The sequence below is a fragment of the Lates calcarifer genome, linkage group LG12 (assembly GCF_001640805.2).
Source record: "Lates calcarifer isolate ASB-BC8 linkage group LG12, TLL_Latcal_v3, whole genome shotgun sequence".
NCBI classification, from domain to species: Eukaryota; Metazoa; Chordata; class Actinopteri; family Centropomidae; genus Lates; species Lates calcarifer.
Window position 1 is genome coordinate 22,040,502 of NC_066844.1, and position 17,522 is coordinate 22,058,023.

General features: G+C 39.8%; 4 protein-coding genes across 6 annotated transcripts in view; all 4 read right to left on the bottom strand.

Annotated features, from left to right (window-relative positions):
- Nucleotides 1–8,828, bottom strand: part of LOC108881498 (6-phosphofructo-2-kinase/fructose-2,6-bisphosphatase 4) — a 60,574-nt gene extending 51,746 nt beyond the window's left edge. Inside the window, exons 1-2 of the mRNA XM_051074794.1 lie at nucleotides 8,716–8,828; nucleotides 7,337–7,447 (exon numbers count right to left, since the gene is read on the bottom strand). Of these exons, the coding sequence (XP_050930751.1) occupies nucleotides 7,337–7,367 (31 nt within the window). The 5' untranslated portion in view covers nucleotides 7,368–7,447; nucleotides 8,716–8,828. The remainder of the gene's footprint in view (nucleotides 1–7,336; nucleotides 7,448–8,715) is intronic.
- The window catches only part of LOC108881501 (MAP kinase-activated protein kinase 2), a 28,873-nt gene that overhangs the window by 9,507 nt on the left and 1,844 nt on the right, over nucleotides 1–17,522 (bottom strand). The window contains exons 2-10 of one of the 2 annotated variants that reach the window (XM_018686507.2): nucleotides 17,191–17,330; nucleotides 16,073–16,137; nucleotides 15,904–15,983; nucleotides 15,668–15,794; nucleotides 15,384–15,459; nucleotides 15,130–15,254; nucleotides 14,889–14,974; nucleotides 14,718–14,798; nucleotides 14,211–14,615 (exon numbers count right to left, since the gene is read on the bottom strand). The exons of the other annotated variant lie outside the window; for it this stretch is intronic. Of the exons in view, the coding sequence (XP_018542023.1) occupies nucleotides 14,376–14,615; nucleotides 14,718–14,798; nucleotides 14,889–14,974; nucleotides 15,130–15,254; nucleotides 15,384–15,459; nucleotides 15,668–15,794; nucleotides 15,904–15,983; nucleotides 16,073–16,137; nucleotides 17,191–17,330 (1,020 nt within the window). The 3' untranslated portion in view covers nucleotides 14,211–14,375. Of the gene's footprint in view, nucleotides 1–14,210; nucleotides 14,616–14,717; nucleotides 14,799–14,888; nucleotides 14,975–15,129; nucleotides 15,255–15,383; nucleotides 15,460–15,667; nucleotides 15,795–15,903; nucleotides 15,984–16,072; nucleotides 16,138–17,190; nucleotides 17,331–17,522 lie in introns of those variants that run through there. 2 annotated transcript variants of the gene reach the window in all.
- On the bottom strand, nucleotides 1,289–8,854 carry LOC108889853 (6-phosphofructo-2-kinase/fructose-2,6-bisphosphatase 4; the record flags this gene model as incomplete). The annotated part of the gene is given in 12 exon segments (XM_018686509.2): nucleotides 1,289–1,351; nucleotides 1,529–1,658; nucleotides 1,802–1,906; nucleotides 1,997–2,143; nucleotides 2,230–2,437; nucleotides 2,515–2,636; nucleotides 3,077–3,133; nucleotides 3,225–3,299; nucleotides 3,398–3,464; nucleotides 4,365–4,461; nucleotides 4,570–4,686; nucleotides 8,716–8,854. Coding segments are annotated over 12 exon segments (1,231 nt in total), but the record flags the coding sequence as incomplete, so codon positions are not given.
- On the bottom strand, nucleotides 9,418–13,554 carry LOC108889854 (actin nucleation-promoting factor WASL-like). 2 transcript variants are annotated; one of them, XM_018686512.2, is made up of 9 exons: nucleotides 13,320–13,554; nucleotides 11,204–11,350; nucleotides 10,812–10,898; nucleotides 10,641–10,725; nucleotides 10,431–10,503; nucleotides 10,254–10,338; nucleotides 9,991–10,144; nucleotides 9,696–9,902; nucleotides 9,418–9,595 (listed from the first exon to the last, which is right to left on the bottom strand). In XM_018686512.2, exons 1-8 carry the CDS (start codon nucleotides 13,416–13,418, stop codon nucleotides 9,733–9,735), a joined length of 900 nt encoding a protein of 299 aa, XP_018542028.1. In that variant the 5' UTR covers nucleotides 13,419–13,554; the 3' UTR covers nucleotides 9,418–9,595; nucleotides 9,696–9,732. The 2 variants fall into 2 exon arrangements, with proteins under 2 accessions (XP_018542028.1, XP_018542026.1); XM_018686510.2 differs by having other exon boundaries at nucleotides 9,696–9,916.

The following is a 17,522-nucleotide window of genomic DNA, read 5'->3' on the forward strand; positions in this document are numbered from 1 at the left end:
TACTATGACATTTTTCATTTTTGACGCCATACTATACTATGACATTTTTTGACCATTTTTGGTGATTTTTGAGGCCATACTATACTATGACATTTTTGGACCATTTTTGACGCCATACTATACTATGACATTTTTTGGTGATTTTTGACGCCATACTATACTATGACATTTTTTGACCATTTTTGAGGCCATACTACACTATTACATTTTTTGGTGATTTTTGATGCCATACTGTACTATGACATTTTTTGACCATTTTTGGTGATTTTTGACGCCATACTATATGACATTTTTGGACATTTTTGACGCCATACTATACTATGACATTTTGACCATTTTTGACGCCATACTATACTATGACATTTTTTTGGTGATTTTTGACTCCATACTATACTATGACATTTTTGGTCATTTTTGACCCATTATATACTATGACATTTTTTCTTGACGCCATACTATACTATGACATTTTTGGACCATTTTTGACGCCATACTATACTATGACATTTTTGGACCATTTTTGACGCCATACTATACTATGACATTTTTGGTCATTTTTGACTCCATTATATACTATGACATTTTTGGACCATTTTTGACGCCATACTATACTATGACATTTTTTGGTGATTTTTGAGGCCATACTATACTATGACATTTTTTTGGTGATTTTTGACGCCATACTATACTATGACATTTTTGGACCATTTTTGACGCCATACTATACTATGACATTTTTTGACCATTTTTGGTGATTTTTGATGCCATACTATACTATGACATTTTTTGGTGATTTTTTGACGCCATACTATACTATGACATTTTTTGGTGATTTTTGAGGCCATACTATACTATGACATTTTTTGGTGATTTTTGACGCCATACTATACTATGACATTTTTGGACCATTTTTGACGCCATACTATACTATGACATTTTTTGACCATTTTTGGTGATTTTTGATGCCATACTATACTATGACATTTTTTGGTGATTTTTGACGCCATACTATACTATGACATTTTTTGGTGATTTTTGACGCCATACTATACTATGACATTTTTGGACCATTTTTGACGCCATGCTATACTATGACATTTTTTGGTGATTTTTGACGCTTTCTTGTTAAAGGCGTGTTGTCAGAACTTTCTGATCGCACCTCAGAAAAACAAAACACAAATGAATTATCTTTTTTGTTTCATGCAGCATAATACTACAAGAAAGCATGGCCACATTTCTGGGTGTGACAGAATATATGTTATAAGCTTAGAAATATGACCTAACTTACCATATGCCATGGGGGTCAACTTCAACACCGTGTGCAAAGGGCACTTAAGATAAGGCAATTCATCTGTGGAGACAGAGGGTGAAAGTTAAGACACATCTTCATGTTTCAAGGTGAGGGTGTACAACATATTCCCATTTTAATATATTATGATTAAAAGCCAAAGAAAGAGCCAAACTTTTAAAAAATTTGCTTGATGTTTACTTTCTGTTGTCCACATTAACCACCCTACGTCCTTCATACCTGCAGTCTTGTCCAGGAAATATGCAAGAAGACAGCGCATCACAGCTTGGTGACAAACTACCAAAATGTTCTCCTGTCTCTCCAGCTCCATGATCACAGGTTCCAGCCGCTGCACCAGGTCTTCATATGACTGAGGATCACAAACACAGACCCGACAAACATACACACACACACACACACACACACACACACACACACACACACACACACAGTCGTAAGAACAGAAACACCTTTAAAAAATAAGAATGAGACGTGGAATAATCACATTCTCACCTCTCCTTTAGGGTAGCGATAGCGGTACTTGTCTTGGTCTCTCAGTGCAAACTCCAGAGGGTAATGCTCTTGAATCTCCTCGTACATCATTTCCTCGCACACACCCTTTGTAAAGATGGGAGATGTGTTTAGCTGGAGTACACAAATGCTCAAAGAAGCTGCTGCATTCACTTCTCACAACAGAAATCACCATACAGCGTCTATTTCGTTGAGAGACTTCCACTGTTCATACGGCACTCCCAGGCACTCTGCTGTCTGGATTGTTCTCTTCATCTGGCTCGTCCACACCTTCAGGTCTTTGATGTTCTGATCCTGGATGAATTTCCTCAGACTTTTTGCAAACTAAAAGGCAAGAAAAAACAGATTAAATCCACCTATTGTGTCATGCTCTTGTTATGTAGACACATCACACACACAAATACACACACCTCTGTTCCTCTGGCAGACAAACCAGAGTCCCCTCCAATGCGTCCCTTGATGTTGAGGTCGCTCTCGCCGTGGCGACACAGGTAGATAGAGCGTGGTGTGATATGGATGTTCATCAGGTAGTAGACAATTCGGCTTTGGATGTGGTCGAGGACGCGGTTCACCAGGTAACGACGACCCACGTCCATGATCTTTATGTAAGATAGGTCCCTGAAGCAAGGAGGTCAGTTAACTATCTACGATGTTGAGGAAGTGATGTATTACACTACATTTTTGTGTCTCCTCACCTGTCCAGAACCTCATCCAGAGGCTGGTAGGAGGACTCATAGCACTTGATTCTCTTCATGAAGTCCTCAATGGCTTCCTCTGTGTTGCAGTGAATGTAGTCTGGGCTGCCCAACTTCACTTGCTACAAAGAGAGGAAACGCAGGGAGAGGATATGAGCAGAGAGAAGAGGAAACTGGCCGTCTCACATTGCTTTAGCCCTTTGTCATGCTGAGTTTGTTTGATTCTGAAGCAGACCGTCCTCCCCTCCCTCTGACTCTGCTGGTCAGCCGTCAGGCTCCATTGCTGTCAAAGTTCAGGAATTTACTGCTGTTACCTTGGAATTTATTGAAACTATCATGGTTCTGGCCAAAGTTAAATCATCTTAAACCAAACAATAATTGCTGCTGGTATTCATTTTTACAAAACTTTTGACAAAAAAGTGAAGCATAGTTTCCAAATTGGGTGAAATATACCTTTTTACATGCCCAAGGATGAATGGATTTACTTGTTTTAAATGTATCACAGACAGTATGCAAACTATTTTTAATGATTTATACTGGATTGAAATGAGACAATTCTTACCACTATATTTTGTGCAATGACATCTGGGTCCTCACACACGGACTCCACAAAAAACACCTGCGTTGACAAGACAATATAATGAACTGAGAGGTCATAAAGTCAGGAAGACTGACTGAATTCAATAAAAACCCTAACTTGCTTATCATACCTTGAAACCATTCTGCTCAGCGAACTTGATGATGGTTCCTCTTCTTTCTCTTGTTGTATTTGTGGCATCAAAGACCTGAAACAGCAGGAGAAGACACTTCTTATGCAGCCCTGACACATATTTGTTTGTTGTGTTTTGTCATATAAGCCTCAGGGACAATGTCAGGAACTCACCGCCACCTGTCCTCCTTCAACACTCAGGTACTGCCGAACATCATTAAGTGCTGCCATCGCACACTGACTGTAAAAAGACAACAGCCGAGACAAAGATTTCCAACACACTTTGTTTACCAAGTAGCTACACTTACTGTTAATTTTCATTTTGTCAGACAAGCTGTAATAATCTTAAACATTTCATGTGTTAAAAACAATAAGAGAAAGGCTTGAATTGACAAGAGTTTACAAACATTATGAGCACTCAGAACAAATAGAAGCTCTTCAAAGATATAGACATAGACATTAGAGCCAACAAGCTTGTGGCAAAAAGAAGATTAACAGGCTCTCCCTGATGACAGGAAATTAATCATCCAATTAAAAACTAGAATGGTGCTCAGTGGAGCACTTACCTCCACCCAGGCAAAACAATTTTCATGTGTTTATTATTTTCTTCAACCAGATCTGGAATATTACCTGGATGTGCACCAAATTCTACAAAGTCATGGATCTCAAAACCATAAATGTCAGATTTTTCACATCAAGACTCAAACATTACTTCCTGAAAAGATGACAAAAATACCCTGACTTGCAATGTTAAGGTAAGTGATAAAAATATTCCTAGAGCCACACCAGAATTGAATGGTTTCCTCCCTGGGCCGTGCCACATCGCTCCACCAAGTTTGGTGCAAATCGGATTAGTACTTTTTGCAATACTGCTTACAAACAAATAGGCATGTGTTAAAACATAACATCCTTGGTGCAGGTAATAATATTTGAGAATTAATCATTTTTAGGCCAAATGAGCTTCAAAAAAACCTTTAGTATAAATTATGCTGCTCCCAATTTTGAAGCACCTATTCAGGCAACTTTGCAAAGTTATACTGGGAAATTTGTTGGTTGTCAAGATTTTTGGCTCATCGTTGTTCATGGTTGGCCTCCCCTGCGTGTCACAGGTCAAGCACAAGAGAAATCAATGTAGACTCACCGTCTGATTTTTAAGCCCTCTTCATTATCTGGACGGAAAAACTCAAAGGACTTGTAGATCTTCAGACACTCCCTCCGGTACTGGCCAACGTTGAACTCTGTTACAGACGAATATATTGTATGTTTAACACTGGAGCATAGCTAGTTTCTACTGTAAAGTAGTAGGTAAATATCTGTGTGTATGTGCTGGGGATTGCAGCTTCTACCTTTGGTCGGCACACCTATCCAGTTTAAGTAGCGAGTGAGTTTCTTCGAAATGTAAGTCTTCCCTCGGGCTGGAAGTCCTACAGTCACAATGAGTGTTGGGCAGTTTGTCATACAAACTGAAAGAAAAGGCGAAACAGAGAAAGACCAACTTTTAATAGATTTAACTCACTTCACACGTATTTAATTTACTGAGCATGACTTGTCAACATTGTTCCATTCAGCAAGAATTTAATTAGTCTTGAAAGCTACTCATAACATGGTATAAACGCTTGTTGAAAAGACTGAGCTTGCTCTGTGTGACAGTGACACACATTAATACAGGAAATCCCTGCCAGGGAAGAGGAGATATCACTGCTACAACAAGTGAATCAAACCCTAAAACATACTCAAGATCAGCCCTTAAAGAGTATGATAAAAGATGAAGAAATGTCAAATCGTCGAACTGAAAAACTGGAAATAAGTTTGTAAATGAGTAAGTAAACAACAGAAGAGGTGGGGTCTTCATTTTGTCAACTCTGACCTACTAATGAAAAAGCTGCCTAAAGGCACACACTGGTTAATTAAGGACAGTACAGTGCTGTGAAACACCTTCATCAACTGACTATTAAGTCATGAAAAAAGTGAACAAAAATTAAAAAATAACATTGAATTTTCAAATCTTGTAAAGTAACTTGGATTTAATGATCTACATTATATTTTTCCTTATTTTTACTAAAACAACAATGCTCTTTCTGAGTTTACAGTTATTCAGGAATGCCACAAACAGCTATCCAAAGCATTTTAGATTCTGCAGTTTCCTTTTTTTTGTCAGTTACCTTCAAATACAGAAGGTAATATTTTTAAAACTGTCATTTCTGATCCATTAGTTGATGATTACTGGCCCAAAGTGTAAAATTCCTGCCTATGCAAAAAGAAAGCCATTAATAGCACTTCTTCAGAAATCACACTTGGCACAAAATGATTAGAGATCAAGTTAGACGATTAAGTGTTTAGTGCCAGGTACAGGGCTGGACTAGCTGCAGCTTGTTTTATAGGGAAAATAGCTTGAAACAGCCAGAGCTTGACTCAGCAAAAACAGCTGATTGGCAGACAGCTAAATCAGCCAATCTGCTGTGGAAGAACACATGAAAAATAAAAATGGAATAACTATAAATAATGGAGTAATGTCTCAAAGCTTAACCTACTTCCATATAGTATCAAACATAAAATTATTAAGATGTTAGTGAGAAAATAAAGAATAAATAATTGAATGAACAACCATCAATGAATTAACAACAATACATTTCATGTCTGACTGAAATTGTAGCATCTGGATTTATGGTCTCCATATTTCTCACATCTCAATTGTTCCCATTTAATATCATATTAATTAATTAAGTAATGTACTAGTCTGTATCTGTGCTGCTAGTGTATTTCTCTGGATCAGTCCATCATAATACTCAAACCATCCTTCTGAGGTTAACTGCTCCTCAGACACTGGCTGTCTGTTTATAAACAAAAAAATATGATGTTTATCACATGGTCACATACAAGTTGGATTTAGCGCTGATTTAGACTACTTTTTAATTTGCCAGAACCTGTCAAATTGACAAATGTTAGTTCACATGAAATCGGTTTAAACTCTTATACCGGACTGGTCTTGCAAAACCAGAAATCAACCTAACTCTGTCAGCAGCCCAAGGTGATGCCTTAAAATTGTTAGTTGCATACAGAGATCAATCACAAAAAGCCAAGGAAAATCAGCACATCCTAACATTGGAGAAGCTGCAAACAGAGCATTTTAGCAGGTTTGGCTGGTTTGTCTTTTCAGTACTAATTTGTATATAGTCTAATCCAGAATCAGTCTATGGGTTCCTATTGTGTTACATGCAACAGAAGTGGTTTCGTCTGAGTCTGAGCAAGCAAAATTCATGTCTCCTCCGCACAAAAATGTAGCTGCATTTGCAAGAATAAACATTCAAAGATAACACTAACATCCCCACGCTCAAATGTTCCCAGATGCAAAACAGGAGCTAGATCAGTGCACTGCACAGGCATTAGGCATACACATCTAGGCTACAGCTCTGCCTGAAGCCTATAATGAGATTCTGAGAAGCGGGTGAACTTTCCCCCAGATAGAGAGCAGACACAGGGAGGGAGGGAGGTGCAGCCAGAGAGCGTGCGAGCGAGCAGGAGAGAGAGGTGGAGCCAGTTGGTGGATAAGGATGAGAAAGACTGATTTCTTGTGATAATTCAGAGCAGGGATATGACAGGGATAGAAACGCTAAAAGTAAATATCATTGACAATAATAAAGAGATTGAAAGGAGGAAAGAGAAAAGGCTGATTTGCTGCAGCTGGCAGCGTCTGCGGGAGCCTCTTAAGCATGGAGTGCCTGCCACTGTGAAGTGCACACAGATCTAATCTGTGTTGGATCTGCTGCACCTGCTGAAGCATATTTCTCTCCCTCTGCAGTTATAAACATGTACGGACTATTCTGGCACTCTCAAAACTTAGCTACCTTGATGCTTTTACAGCCAATCTATTTGTAGCATCACATTTTCATTAACAATGGGAGTGGCTTATTATGCATATAAACAGAGAACATCAAACAGACTAAGTAAAACACAAAGCTGTTTATTTGTTTGTTTATTATATCCCTCTTACAAAAAATAGATCAGCCCCCACAAACAGGCAAGTATTTCTAGTGTTTTTCCTGTCTTTCTGCTCAGCTCCACCTCTCTGTGTGTAGGCAGACAGACAGCGAGCAGAGCACATCTCCTACTCACCGACACAGCCTGAGCTCTGTTCATCCCTCATACATCTGCCACAACAGCTCGGCTGCAGACATTTAAATCACTGTGACCATATTCATACAAGGAACAGCAGCGAGTCCCTCCCTGAGGTTACAAGACAGACACAGTTTGTCCTCTCAGCATGGCATTCATCAACAAGACAGCACAGTAACATAATGTTGCCCTCTGAGCTACATGACTAATAGAATTACATAATAGACTATTCTTATAATAACTGAGTCTTTGGATTATATAGGCCATAGTATTAGCAGTGGTCCAGATATGATTTGTGTGCACACAATGCTTGTTTTAGTATGTAATCGAAGAACCTTAACAATAAGAAAGATGTAGCTGGTTGCATGTTAACAGCATAAAAAACATAAGAGAGACCAGGATTTTGGACCCACATCAACGGTAAAATCTCTCCTCCATCTGTCCCATCCACTGCTACACATGTGTAAAAAATGAAGCAGACTTTACAGCAAGTGTTTACCGGAAACATGTCATTGACAATTGGTTGCAGCTAATCTTAGAGACACACACATTGTGTTTCCTACAAAAACCACTATGACAACCAGATTAAAGACCAAGATGACAAAAAAGACAAGGCATTAAAAAGCAAGTCTGTCTGTGGTTGTATTTAATTTAGAACCACTGTGTGAGCCACATGGGGGGCTCCTAAATTACTGATGCCTAAAATTCATGTTGGAAGAGCTGCAGGGAGAAACAGGGTTTCAGTGGCGGGAAACAGTAAAGTAAAATGGGCCTGGAGGTCAGAGTATGCAAAGATGACCATCTGACATTACTTTGTGTACTATGAGCAGTCCCACATCAACAACAACTCTAGAAATTTCTCAAACATTCAACAACTTAATCCAATGGGATCTATGATCAAATGCAGATCTTTTTAGGGGTCTATGACACTGACATTGTGATAAGTGACATTTTATTTGGAAGTATTTTGGAAACAGAAAGTCATGTTTACATCCTCTCAAGTGTCAGCCCACCAGCTAGCTTACTGGCTACAGCTAACCACCCGCTGCAGCCAGGCTTGGCAGCAGATAGTAAGATACTAGGTATCAACGCATCTCTGCTGTCTACAAAGTAACAAACTATTTCTTCACGACACCGAAACGTGAAATAGTTAGTTTTGCCCTAATTTCTGTGTGTCGCAGTGTGTCCCGCCTCCTCCACGGTGGAAAGCCCTGACAGCTCTGAAGCCTCTGGTGCCTACGTGACACAGACTTGTTTACTTCATCCGCCTGCTAGCCCAGCTGCTCCGTAGCACGCACCGCACACAATGTCGACTGACAAGAGTGTCACAAAATATAAGAAAAACAAAAGTGAAGACTCAGTCGGAGCTTGCGCCCTACCTGCCCTGTCCCGCGTGTTTCTCGGGCAGCAGGAGCCCCTCATGGTCCCGGTTTAAAACCTCTTCTTCCCAGCGTGATATGAAAGTGAGTCTCCACAGCAGCTCAGGGTGAAGCAATGAATGAACTGAGGAAGGGAGAGGCGCGCGCATTGTCGCGTCCATACGCCCGCGCGTGCGCACGTGCACGCCCACTATTGTCTAGCTGTACTCATGTCTCACTGTCTAAAGGTGTTTTAACTTTTTTGAATGTGAGCCCCATCGGTCACACATGCACCAGGCAGAGCAGCACCTGCTCCTGGACACCAGACCCCGAGAGACCCCATTTAAACCTACAACAGCTGATTTTTAGGCCACGTGGAAGCAGAAACAAGTCGTGAACACAACATTGACTTAAAGTCTTTTAAGTTGATATGTCAATTGCTTATTTGCTCAGCCAGCAGTTCCAGAGCAACATTATAATTAATCTGAGGTCAGGGTTCAGGCCATCTAACATCTTTTTGTATATCTGGGCAAAAAATAAAGCTTCCATTTACAGTCTGCTGTTTGGACTGCAATTAATGGGAACTTGGGAGTCATGAAGTACAAACACAATGCACTGAGACATGGGGGTTAATAAGGGCCCAGTAACAGTAAACTTTTGCCCCAGGGGGCTTCATAACAGACTATGGCCTTGTGTGAGAATCAGAGACAAAAAGAAGCACTGTACAGTATCACGAATCTTTAATGTATCAGAGTGAAAGATGTTTGTCAGCAGCTCAAGGCCTTTTAAAGGTGCATGTCCATCTCGCTCCTGTGCATCACTGGAGCTGCTTTTGTAAGAACGCTTCTCTCAGTGCATTTAGGATGAGGTCACCTCTTTCTGGATCTGCTGAGAAGCCCACCTAATACCACAAAGAAAAGTTAAAATCAATCCGTCCACACATTTTACATCTTCAAATGGATGTTACAGAACTGAAATAAGATGTATCCGACTCCTCTTACATGTTTGAAACTTGCACTCTTTCTGATTCTCTCTGGATCAGCTGGAGCTAGTGTAGGCGGAGGAGGAGGAATCAGACACAGGTTTACTCCATCTGAGTGCTGTGGTGTCTGTCGGGAGGTGGTGTTGCCTTTGATAGGAGGGACCGGTGGCAAAGGCCTTTTCTTTAGAGCTATGGAGATGGATGCCCCTGCAGCTCTTGGCAATGTCTGGGAGACTGGGCCTGTCAAACATGTCAAAATGCAACAAAAAAACAACATAGAAGAAGCATACACTGCACACATTTTTTAAAAGTACCTTTGTTCCTCAACTCTCTCTGCACAGCCTTTATTCCTCCAAATTTGTTGATGATGCAGTCAACAGCTTCAGCAATGTCCTTGTCTTTCAGGTCTTCCACAGGGAGTTTTGCCTGCATCAAGAGTCTTCTCATAGCGGGATCCAGATCCTGAAACTTCATCAAGCACAGAATGAGACAGATAACAGACTAATTGTTGTATGTCTGTATTGTGATATGAATTTTTATTTGCCCTTTTTGGCTTCATGTGCATGTTTTGACTCACTGAACTGGTGGCTGGTGTAACAGTAGAGGATGGTGCATCCAAAGGGAACTGCTCGTCCATGTCCAAATGTTCCACTGGTTTCATTCTTCAGAGAACAGAAATAATCAATAAACTGTTCCTTTGATCCTCTGCATTATCCTCCACTTTACATCTCTAAGGTGGTGATATTGTTCTTACCCTGAGTCAGGTGGGTCACTTGTTGAGGTGTCTGCTGCAGTGTCTGTCATCTTAATCATGTCAGTCATGTTTTCTGCAAATGGGAGGAATAAATAGGAGCCAATGAGAGAGGTGGAACGGAGGTGGGACAGTAGTAATAGGTGTGGAGAGAGTAAACATATTTTTATATGTGTTAAAACACATGAGTCATCTATTTGCTGTTATTCTAACCTTGCTTTCGTTGGACAGCCTTCACTGTAAGATAGAATTCCTCTGCCTCTGTCTGATTTGCAAAGTTGAAACCTATCTGGTGGCTCTGTAAATCAGAAAATCCATTGAAAATCAGCAAAAACTCTAATAAACATGACACAGGCACTGGTGCTTTAAAACAGGGTCACTTACATCTGCAGGAAAGGTATGGAAGAACATGCGAGTTGCAGTGTATTTGAATGGGATGTACACCTCCTGCTCCCACAGTAACTTGGCACGCTGTGTTTAGGGAAGGATAAAAGAAGAGGAAGAAAGACAAGGGCAAAAACTGTTACTGTGATTACATGAGGAAAAGTAAAGGCACACCCATCATGATAAGACTGCCTATTGTTACTAAGGGAAATAGCAAATTAAAGGAAACACTACATGCTGTCCTGGTGCGTGCAGCTGAGCTCATACCTACAAAATGAAGGACAAAATGAACTCTCGCTTCACTGAGGCAAATGGTATACTGTACATGTGTCAGTGCACGTGCTGATGTGAATGGGTGGCGTATCTCTAACCACTTTTGCAGTTCCTCTTACCTTGACACAGTAGAGACGCAGGAAGTAAGAGTGAACAGACTCATCCTCAATGAGACACACCACGCCACAGCCTAAATAACCCCAGCCTGGACTCTCACCCTGGGTGTCTTTGGCCTCTAGTACCTGTGCTACTGTAGTTTTGAGCAGCTGAAACACACCAGGAGTCATACAGATCACAACAACAGAATCTACATTCTCTGTAATTTAAATAGAATAATACATTACTTATATGCATATGTATCACAAAGTAGAGCCTCTGTATGCTTTCTCCCTCCAGTATAAATAAAGCATAAAAATGCAAAGGTGCAGTCCACATCAAGATTGACTGGATTATCATTGATTCAAGTGAATTTTTGTCTTATTAACAAAGCTTGATGAAACAGTAATTCTACTGTGTTGAGCTGTTTAGGAATGTTTTTGAGGACTTTAAAGTTCATGCACAAACAAAGGAGAGGCTTCAAAACAGCAACAACAACAAGAAGAGTCTAGTAGTTCAGTCAGTGTTAGTGCATTTGATCTACAATCAGTTATTTTCTGGCCTCTGGTATTTTATCTTCTAGGCTCAACTTATTCCTTAAAAAAGTTTGGACCATTCCAAATTGCTTTTTAAAGGGATGAGATTGAGGTCTTTTAAATAGTTCCTCTCAAATCCAGCTCATATTTTTCATGACTCTCAGACACTCTGGTTTCATTTCAAAGCACCATATATGAATCAGAGAGGCTGCTCCTCAGAGAGACCAGTGACCTCTTTTCAGTGGCACTGATGATGCTCTGGAATGATCCACTTAAACTCTCTTCAGGAGATCAAACCATTTAAAAACATAATTTGAGAAACTAGGTTGGTGTCAGGGCCCTTCACTGGCTGAGGTCCTATCTCTCCACTCACCAGGTGCAAAATCATCCTCACTCACAGTACACAAAACATATGGGGCTGCAGGATTCAGGTGTCATGCTTTGTCTATTAATAATTCACTTGGACATCTACTGTTCATTGTTATGTTGTTGACATACAATTATGCCCGTCTTTGAAGCCAACTACATTGTCTTAACTTACAAGTAATACTGCTGAGTGTAGTAGAATATTCTTCTCCCTAAAGAACCAGATTAAAGTATTCATTTTTTAGTTTGGCCTACATTAAATGTAACATGAAGACATTAGGAGACATGAGACAGAAGTCAAGAGACATCTGATGCAAGTATAGAAACTAACACATGTGAAACCCCCTCTTTCCTGTAGAGGTATTTTCAAAATTACTCAGTTTTTGATTTTAATGATAATGTCTGTTTTTTTTTAATCACTAATGAATGCAACTCTCTGTAGTCTACGTGTCTTATGATGTTTTCTCTAATCTATACCCAAGACAACATCAACATTTTAGTTCCTTAACAAAACAAGAAACCTTATTGATCATTTTGACTGTGAATTGATCACAGGTCTTAAATGCTAGAAAAAAAAAATCACAGGGCTGAATCATGCTGCCCTTATGGTATAGACGTGACATTTTGCAGTTAATTTTTATGGCCTGGCTGTTATTGTGATTGACCTCTCTACTTTGTTTCTACCTTTCCTGGCTACCTTGTTTCCTTTCATTGCTTTTATATCTTTGCTCTTTTTAGGTGCTTTAAAAAGTCTCACACATAATTCTTCCATCACTGCCTCAATCATACTGTACATTTTTTTTTTTACATTTTGCCATGTAGTAGTGCCAGGAAAAACAAACATCAGATACTGACTAAACAAAACAACCTGCACAGAAATCCCATTCATCCCATGCACATCATCTGAGAGCAGCTACTGATAATATGAAAACAACCTCAAGAGCAAAAATGAATGGATGTCAGTGGATTGTAGACTAAAATAAAAATACATTAATATAATCCACATGTTAAACTTAACAGATTGGAGTATTTCTTTAAAAATATTTTGCCTCAATAACACTGATATACACTTTCATTTTTGTTAACACTACTACTTATTCAAGTTCTATAAAGTCTTTAAATGTTAATTTATGGCAAGATTGAGTATATATCAGTCTCAGATGCCTGTTTAATTAGGCTGAAAAACCTGAGGTAAGTAATAAGTAATTTGAAGTTAGTAGTAGTGAACTGAACTGACCTTACACTGAGGTTCGAGCAGAGTGAAGAGGATGCCTCTCTCACGGATCGTCAGGAGATCACTCATTACATGACATCCAGGAACCAGACTGGACGCCATCACAAGACCCTTGTTTTCAGTCTTTACTCTTTCTAGAACCACCAAATCATCTATTCATCCTTTCTAAATGTATCCACTGAACATAGCCTAAACACACCCAGTCCTGACTGAGCTGTAACTGGTGTGAATGCCAGTGTTTCCAGTGCAGCAGGTAGTTATGCAAATTTATTTGACTTGTTGTACACTATGTGTGCACTGTGGCTCTCAGTAACCAAATGAAGAGCTGTGTGTAGTGTTCAGTCAATGGAACAAGCATCAGGATAGCAAGATGACATTTGTTTATCATATGTATTCAAAATCTTGCATGAAGCTCCTATTGATAAACATATATTCTACAACCAATTATATCTACTTTGCTACATTTTGTAGAGAAATATTGACTCTTTAAGTCACAATTGAGATCTATGTTTGACATATTCTATAAAGCATTAATGGTTTAACAGAGCCTCTCAGAGGAAGAAATTTAAAAAGTGAGTGGAAATGTCTGGTATGGTTGATAAATCACATTGTACAAGGGACATATTAACACCTTGACCTCTCATGATCTTAATGTCCTTTGATTGTGCATGTCGCAATACCCACATAATTAACCGTCACCAAAGTCCCCTACAGGATGTATTAGTTGGATGTAATTTTGCCTAATAATGTTATTTTATGACTTCCACATACAGTCTTTCTTTGTTCATAGCAAGAGGAACCCATTTCTCACACTGCCACAAAATATCATGGTTCTCTTACAGTGACACAAACAGCTTAAAATGTATCTTTGTGTACAAAAGTACAACGCAGCTGTAAAACATAAAAAACACAGTTTTATTTAAAATGTTAGACTGGTGGTGGATCAAAATAAATGACATCCATTAAAATATTGAGTGCAGTGATATGAAGGAGAAAAAGTAAGTAAAATACACTAAGGGGTATGTTGATGGGAAAGTATTGCTCACTCTGACGTTTATGCTACTTTTGCCCAATAATCATTTTCCCATGTTCTTCAGAAAATGTCACTTCTCTGTGACTATTACACACCACTCCCTCATCTCCGTCTCCTCCATCAGCTTGTCCTCCTCTATCAGCTCCTGCAGGCATCGGCCTCTTGCGTCTCTTATTGAGCAGAGGGTTGTTGGATGTGTCCAGGTCTTTGATCTTCACCTGGTCGTAGTCCACTCGCATGGTGGCCAGGGCACTGGTCATTTCCTCCTGTTGGAAGATGGAGACGTTTTGTGCTGTAAAGCTGATACTTTACTGCCACCTTGTGGTCACATTCTGAAAATAAACTGATTTAAATGGCTCAGGTCTCACCTTCACATCGTCCCACAGTTCCTTGTCCTCTGTCAAAACACGGGAAGTGTGGAGGGGTGTTGGAGGGACCACCATTGACTGCTGCAGTATAAAGACAACATCAGCATCCATGAATACACAGTTTAAAACAACCAGGCCAATAGTCACAGGACTTATAAAGTGTTAACTTACACTAATCCAGGGATGGTTCATGAACTGTCCAATGGTCATCCTTTCATTAGGGTCTGTCTTCAGTAACTGAATGATGAGCTGTTTGGCTGCAAAGGAGATGAAACAAAATAACCAATTACTTAACCCATGAGGTCTTCAGAGTAATGGGCATTTGAAATAATACAGTTTATGTTACAATGTCTCTCTAGCTTCACATGACTTTTTAACAGTTGTTACATCCTTTTTACATCCAAAGTCTGACCTTCCTCAGAGACATCAGCCCACTCAGGGTTGGGGAACTCATATTGGCCCAACCTGATCCTCTGCTTCATGCCTGGAGAGATGGCCTGACCTGTGTTTGAGTAGAATGGAGGAAACCCACACAGACTAGAAAACAGAGGAGAGGACTATGTTAGTTTGATGTGAGCAAAGTTGAACTTAAATAAACAGAATACCAGAGCAGCTATAAAACATTTCATTAGGTTGAAACAGTTAATAGACAGACATGATACTCACAGAATGTACATGATTACGCCCAAAGACCACATGTCACATGATTTGTCATATTTCTCTGGCCCAAGCACTTCTGGGGCTGAATGCACAAACAGATACAGAAAAAAAACAACACAACAAAGTGGAGAATGAAGGACGTACAAAAGTAGTACATGCACACACACAGACAACATGAAAGTGAATGACAATAACCATATCCAAAAACTATGTCTGTATTTATACATTTATTCTACTGACACAAATGCAATCACTAAAATTCCTACTACCATATGACAGCAAACACTCACCGACATAATATGGAGTGTAACAGGGAGTTTGGAGGGAGTTGTGCAGTGTCGTCTCCTTAGCGAAGCCAAAGTCTGTCAGTTTCAATGTGGCGTTACTCTCCTTGGTGGTGTAGAGCAGGTTTTCGGGCTGTTGTGTGAGTGAGAATGAGAGGAAAGAAATCAATTTAGAGATTCAAAACAATATAATTAGAAAGAAATTCATCGTCTCTAAAGGATTATTTTGACAGCAGCAGTACCTTCACATCTCTGTGAGCGATGTCCATGTGGTGGAGGTATTCGATGGCCGTGCCGATGTCATGCATGATCTCTGATGCCTCTGATGGACAGAGACAGCACAGATGCACCAGTACAGGATACAACATGGAGACTCAGATAATAAACAGCAAAATATGAACTCCAGCTCACCTCTCTCCGTGAAGGCCTGGTCCCCTCTGGCTTGAATGCGACTGAACAGCTCTCCTCCCTCCATACTGAGACAAGATTAACAAAGAGATCAGAACTGGGGCAATGAGGGGAACTCATGGCAAATGACCACAGTTCTCCGCTGCAATCTTATACAGCAGTCATTGTGCTCCATATGTCAGATGAGTCCAGTCTTCTGAGCCACAGCAGACTCAGATGACTCCAGCAGTAAGAACACACTAAAGGAAAACTGCACGCGAAAACAGGATTTACATCATGCTGCTATGTTAAGTTTACACTGTAAAGTTAAGACAAAATACAGATGAAATGCAAATGAAATGATGGTGTTATCAGGTGACACTTGATTCAGCGAGCGCAGAGTTTGTTTTTGTTCAAGACACATGACAAATTAGCTTTATTTCAAAGTGCAGCATAGCTGTGAATCAGAAAATGTTCCATATTCAAAATAAAAGTGGCTTCTTTTGAAGGCTGTCTGAACTCCTAGCATTAAAAAATAATCTGTGCTTTCCAGTCACAAGAGCACACTGCTAAAAATAATATTTCTGACCAATTTAGAATCAGAGTTTCCTTCTTTAAGAGTCCAAAATCTTATTTAAAAGCAAAGGCTGCCATTTGGAAGAGGAAGAAGATCAGCTCATTTTGAATTTATATTCACTGAAGGAGCATGCAAGTATGAATATACTCGGATGAAACTGGTATTGTGTCTATTTTTCTTGTGGTGTTCCCAAAGTCCACCTTCAAATGCAAGCACAAAACTAAATTCCAATCCTCAGTGGTCATTCAAAAGCTATTTGAGATGCATTTCCATGCCAGCTGTGAGTTTAAATTAATCTCAGCAGGACATAGATATGATCAAGATATTATATTGCTAAATACAAGACACAAGTTCTGAACAGGGTTATGGCATCATAATAGTTGTTCCATTGTCCACAAAGGAAGCATCCTTGGGATGTGACCTCTATCTTTCTGCTGTTCAGCTTAACAGGATACTTTTTCAGATATACAAATTAACACAAAGCTGTTTAACATTATAGAAAAAAAACATGTGCAATCTCTGATAGTGCAGGGTTTTTCTTACAGGCTTAGAATGTAATGCTCACCACTCCATTATAATGAGGAGGCACTTCTTCCCATGGTGCATGTTCTCGTACAGGCTGAGTATCGGGACGATGTGGGGACCTCCGGACACTCGCCAGTGCAGCTCAACCTCGCGTCTGGCTTTAGGAGTATCATACAGAATCTGCTCCAAAAACAGTCAGAGTAAAGAAACAGAAACATGTTATGTCTAAATGAATGGGTTTCCCACCTGCATCTGTATTGTTAATCATAATGTCCATGGTAGACAGGCTTCATCAATTTTGTTTTTAAATCGATAAACACACACAGACACACATACGTTTCCCCAGTGTGTACAGCACTGTTTGTGGCAACT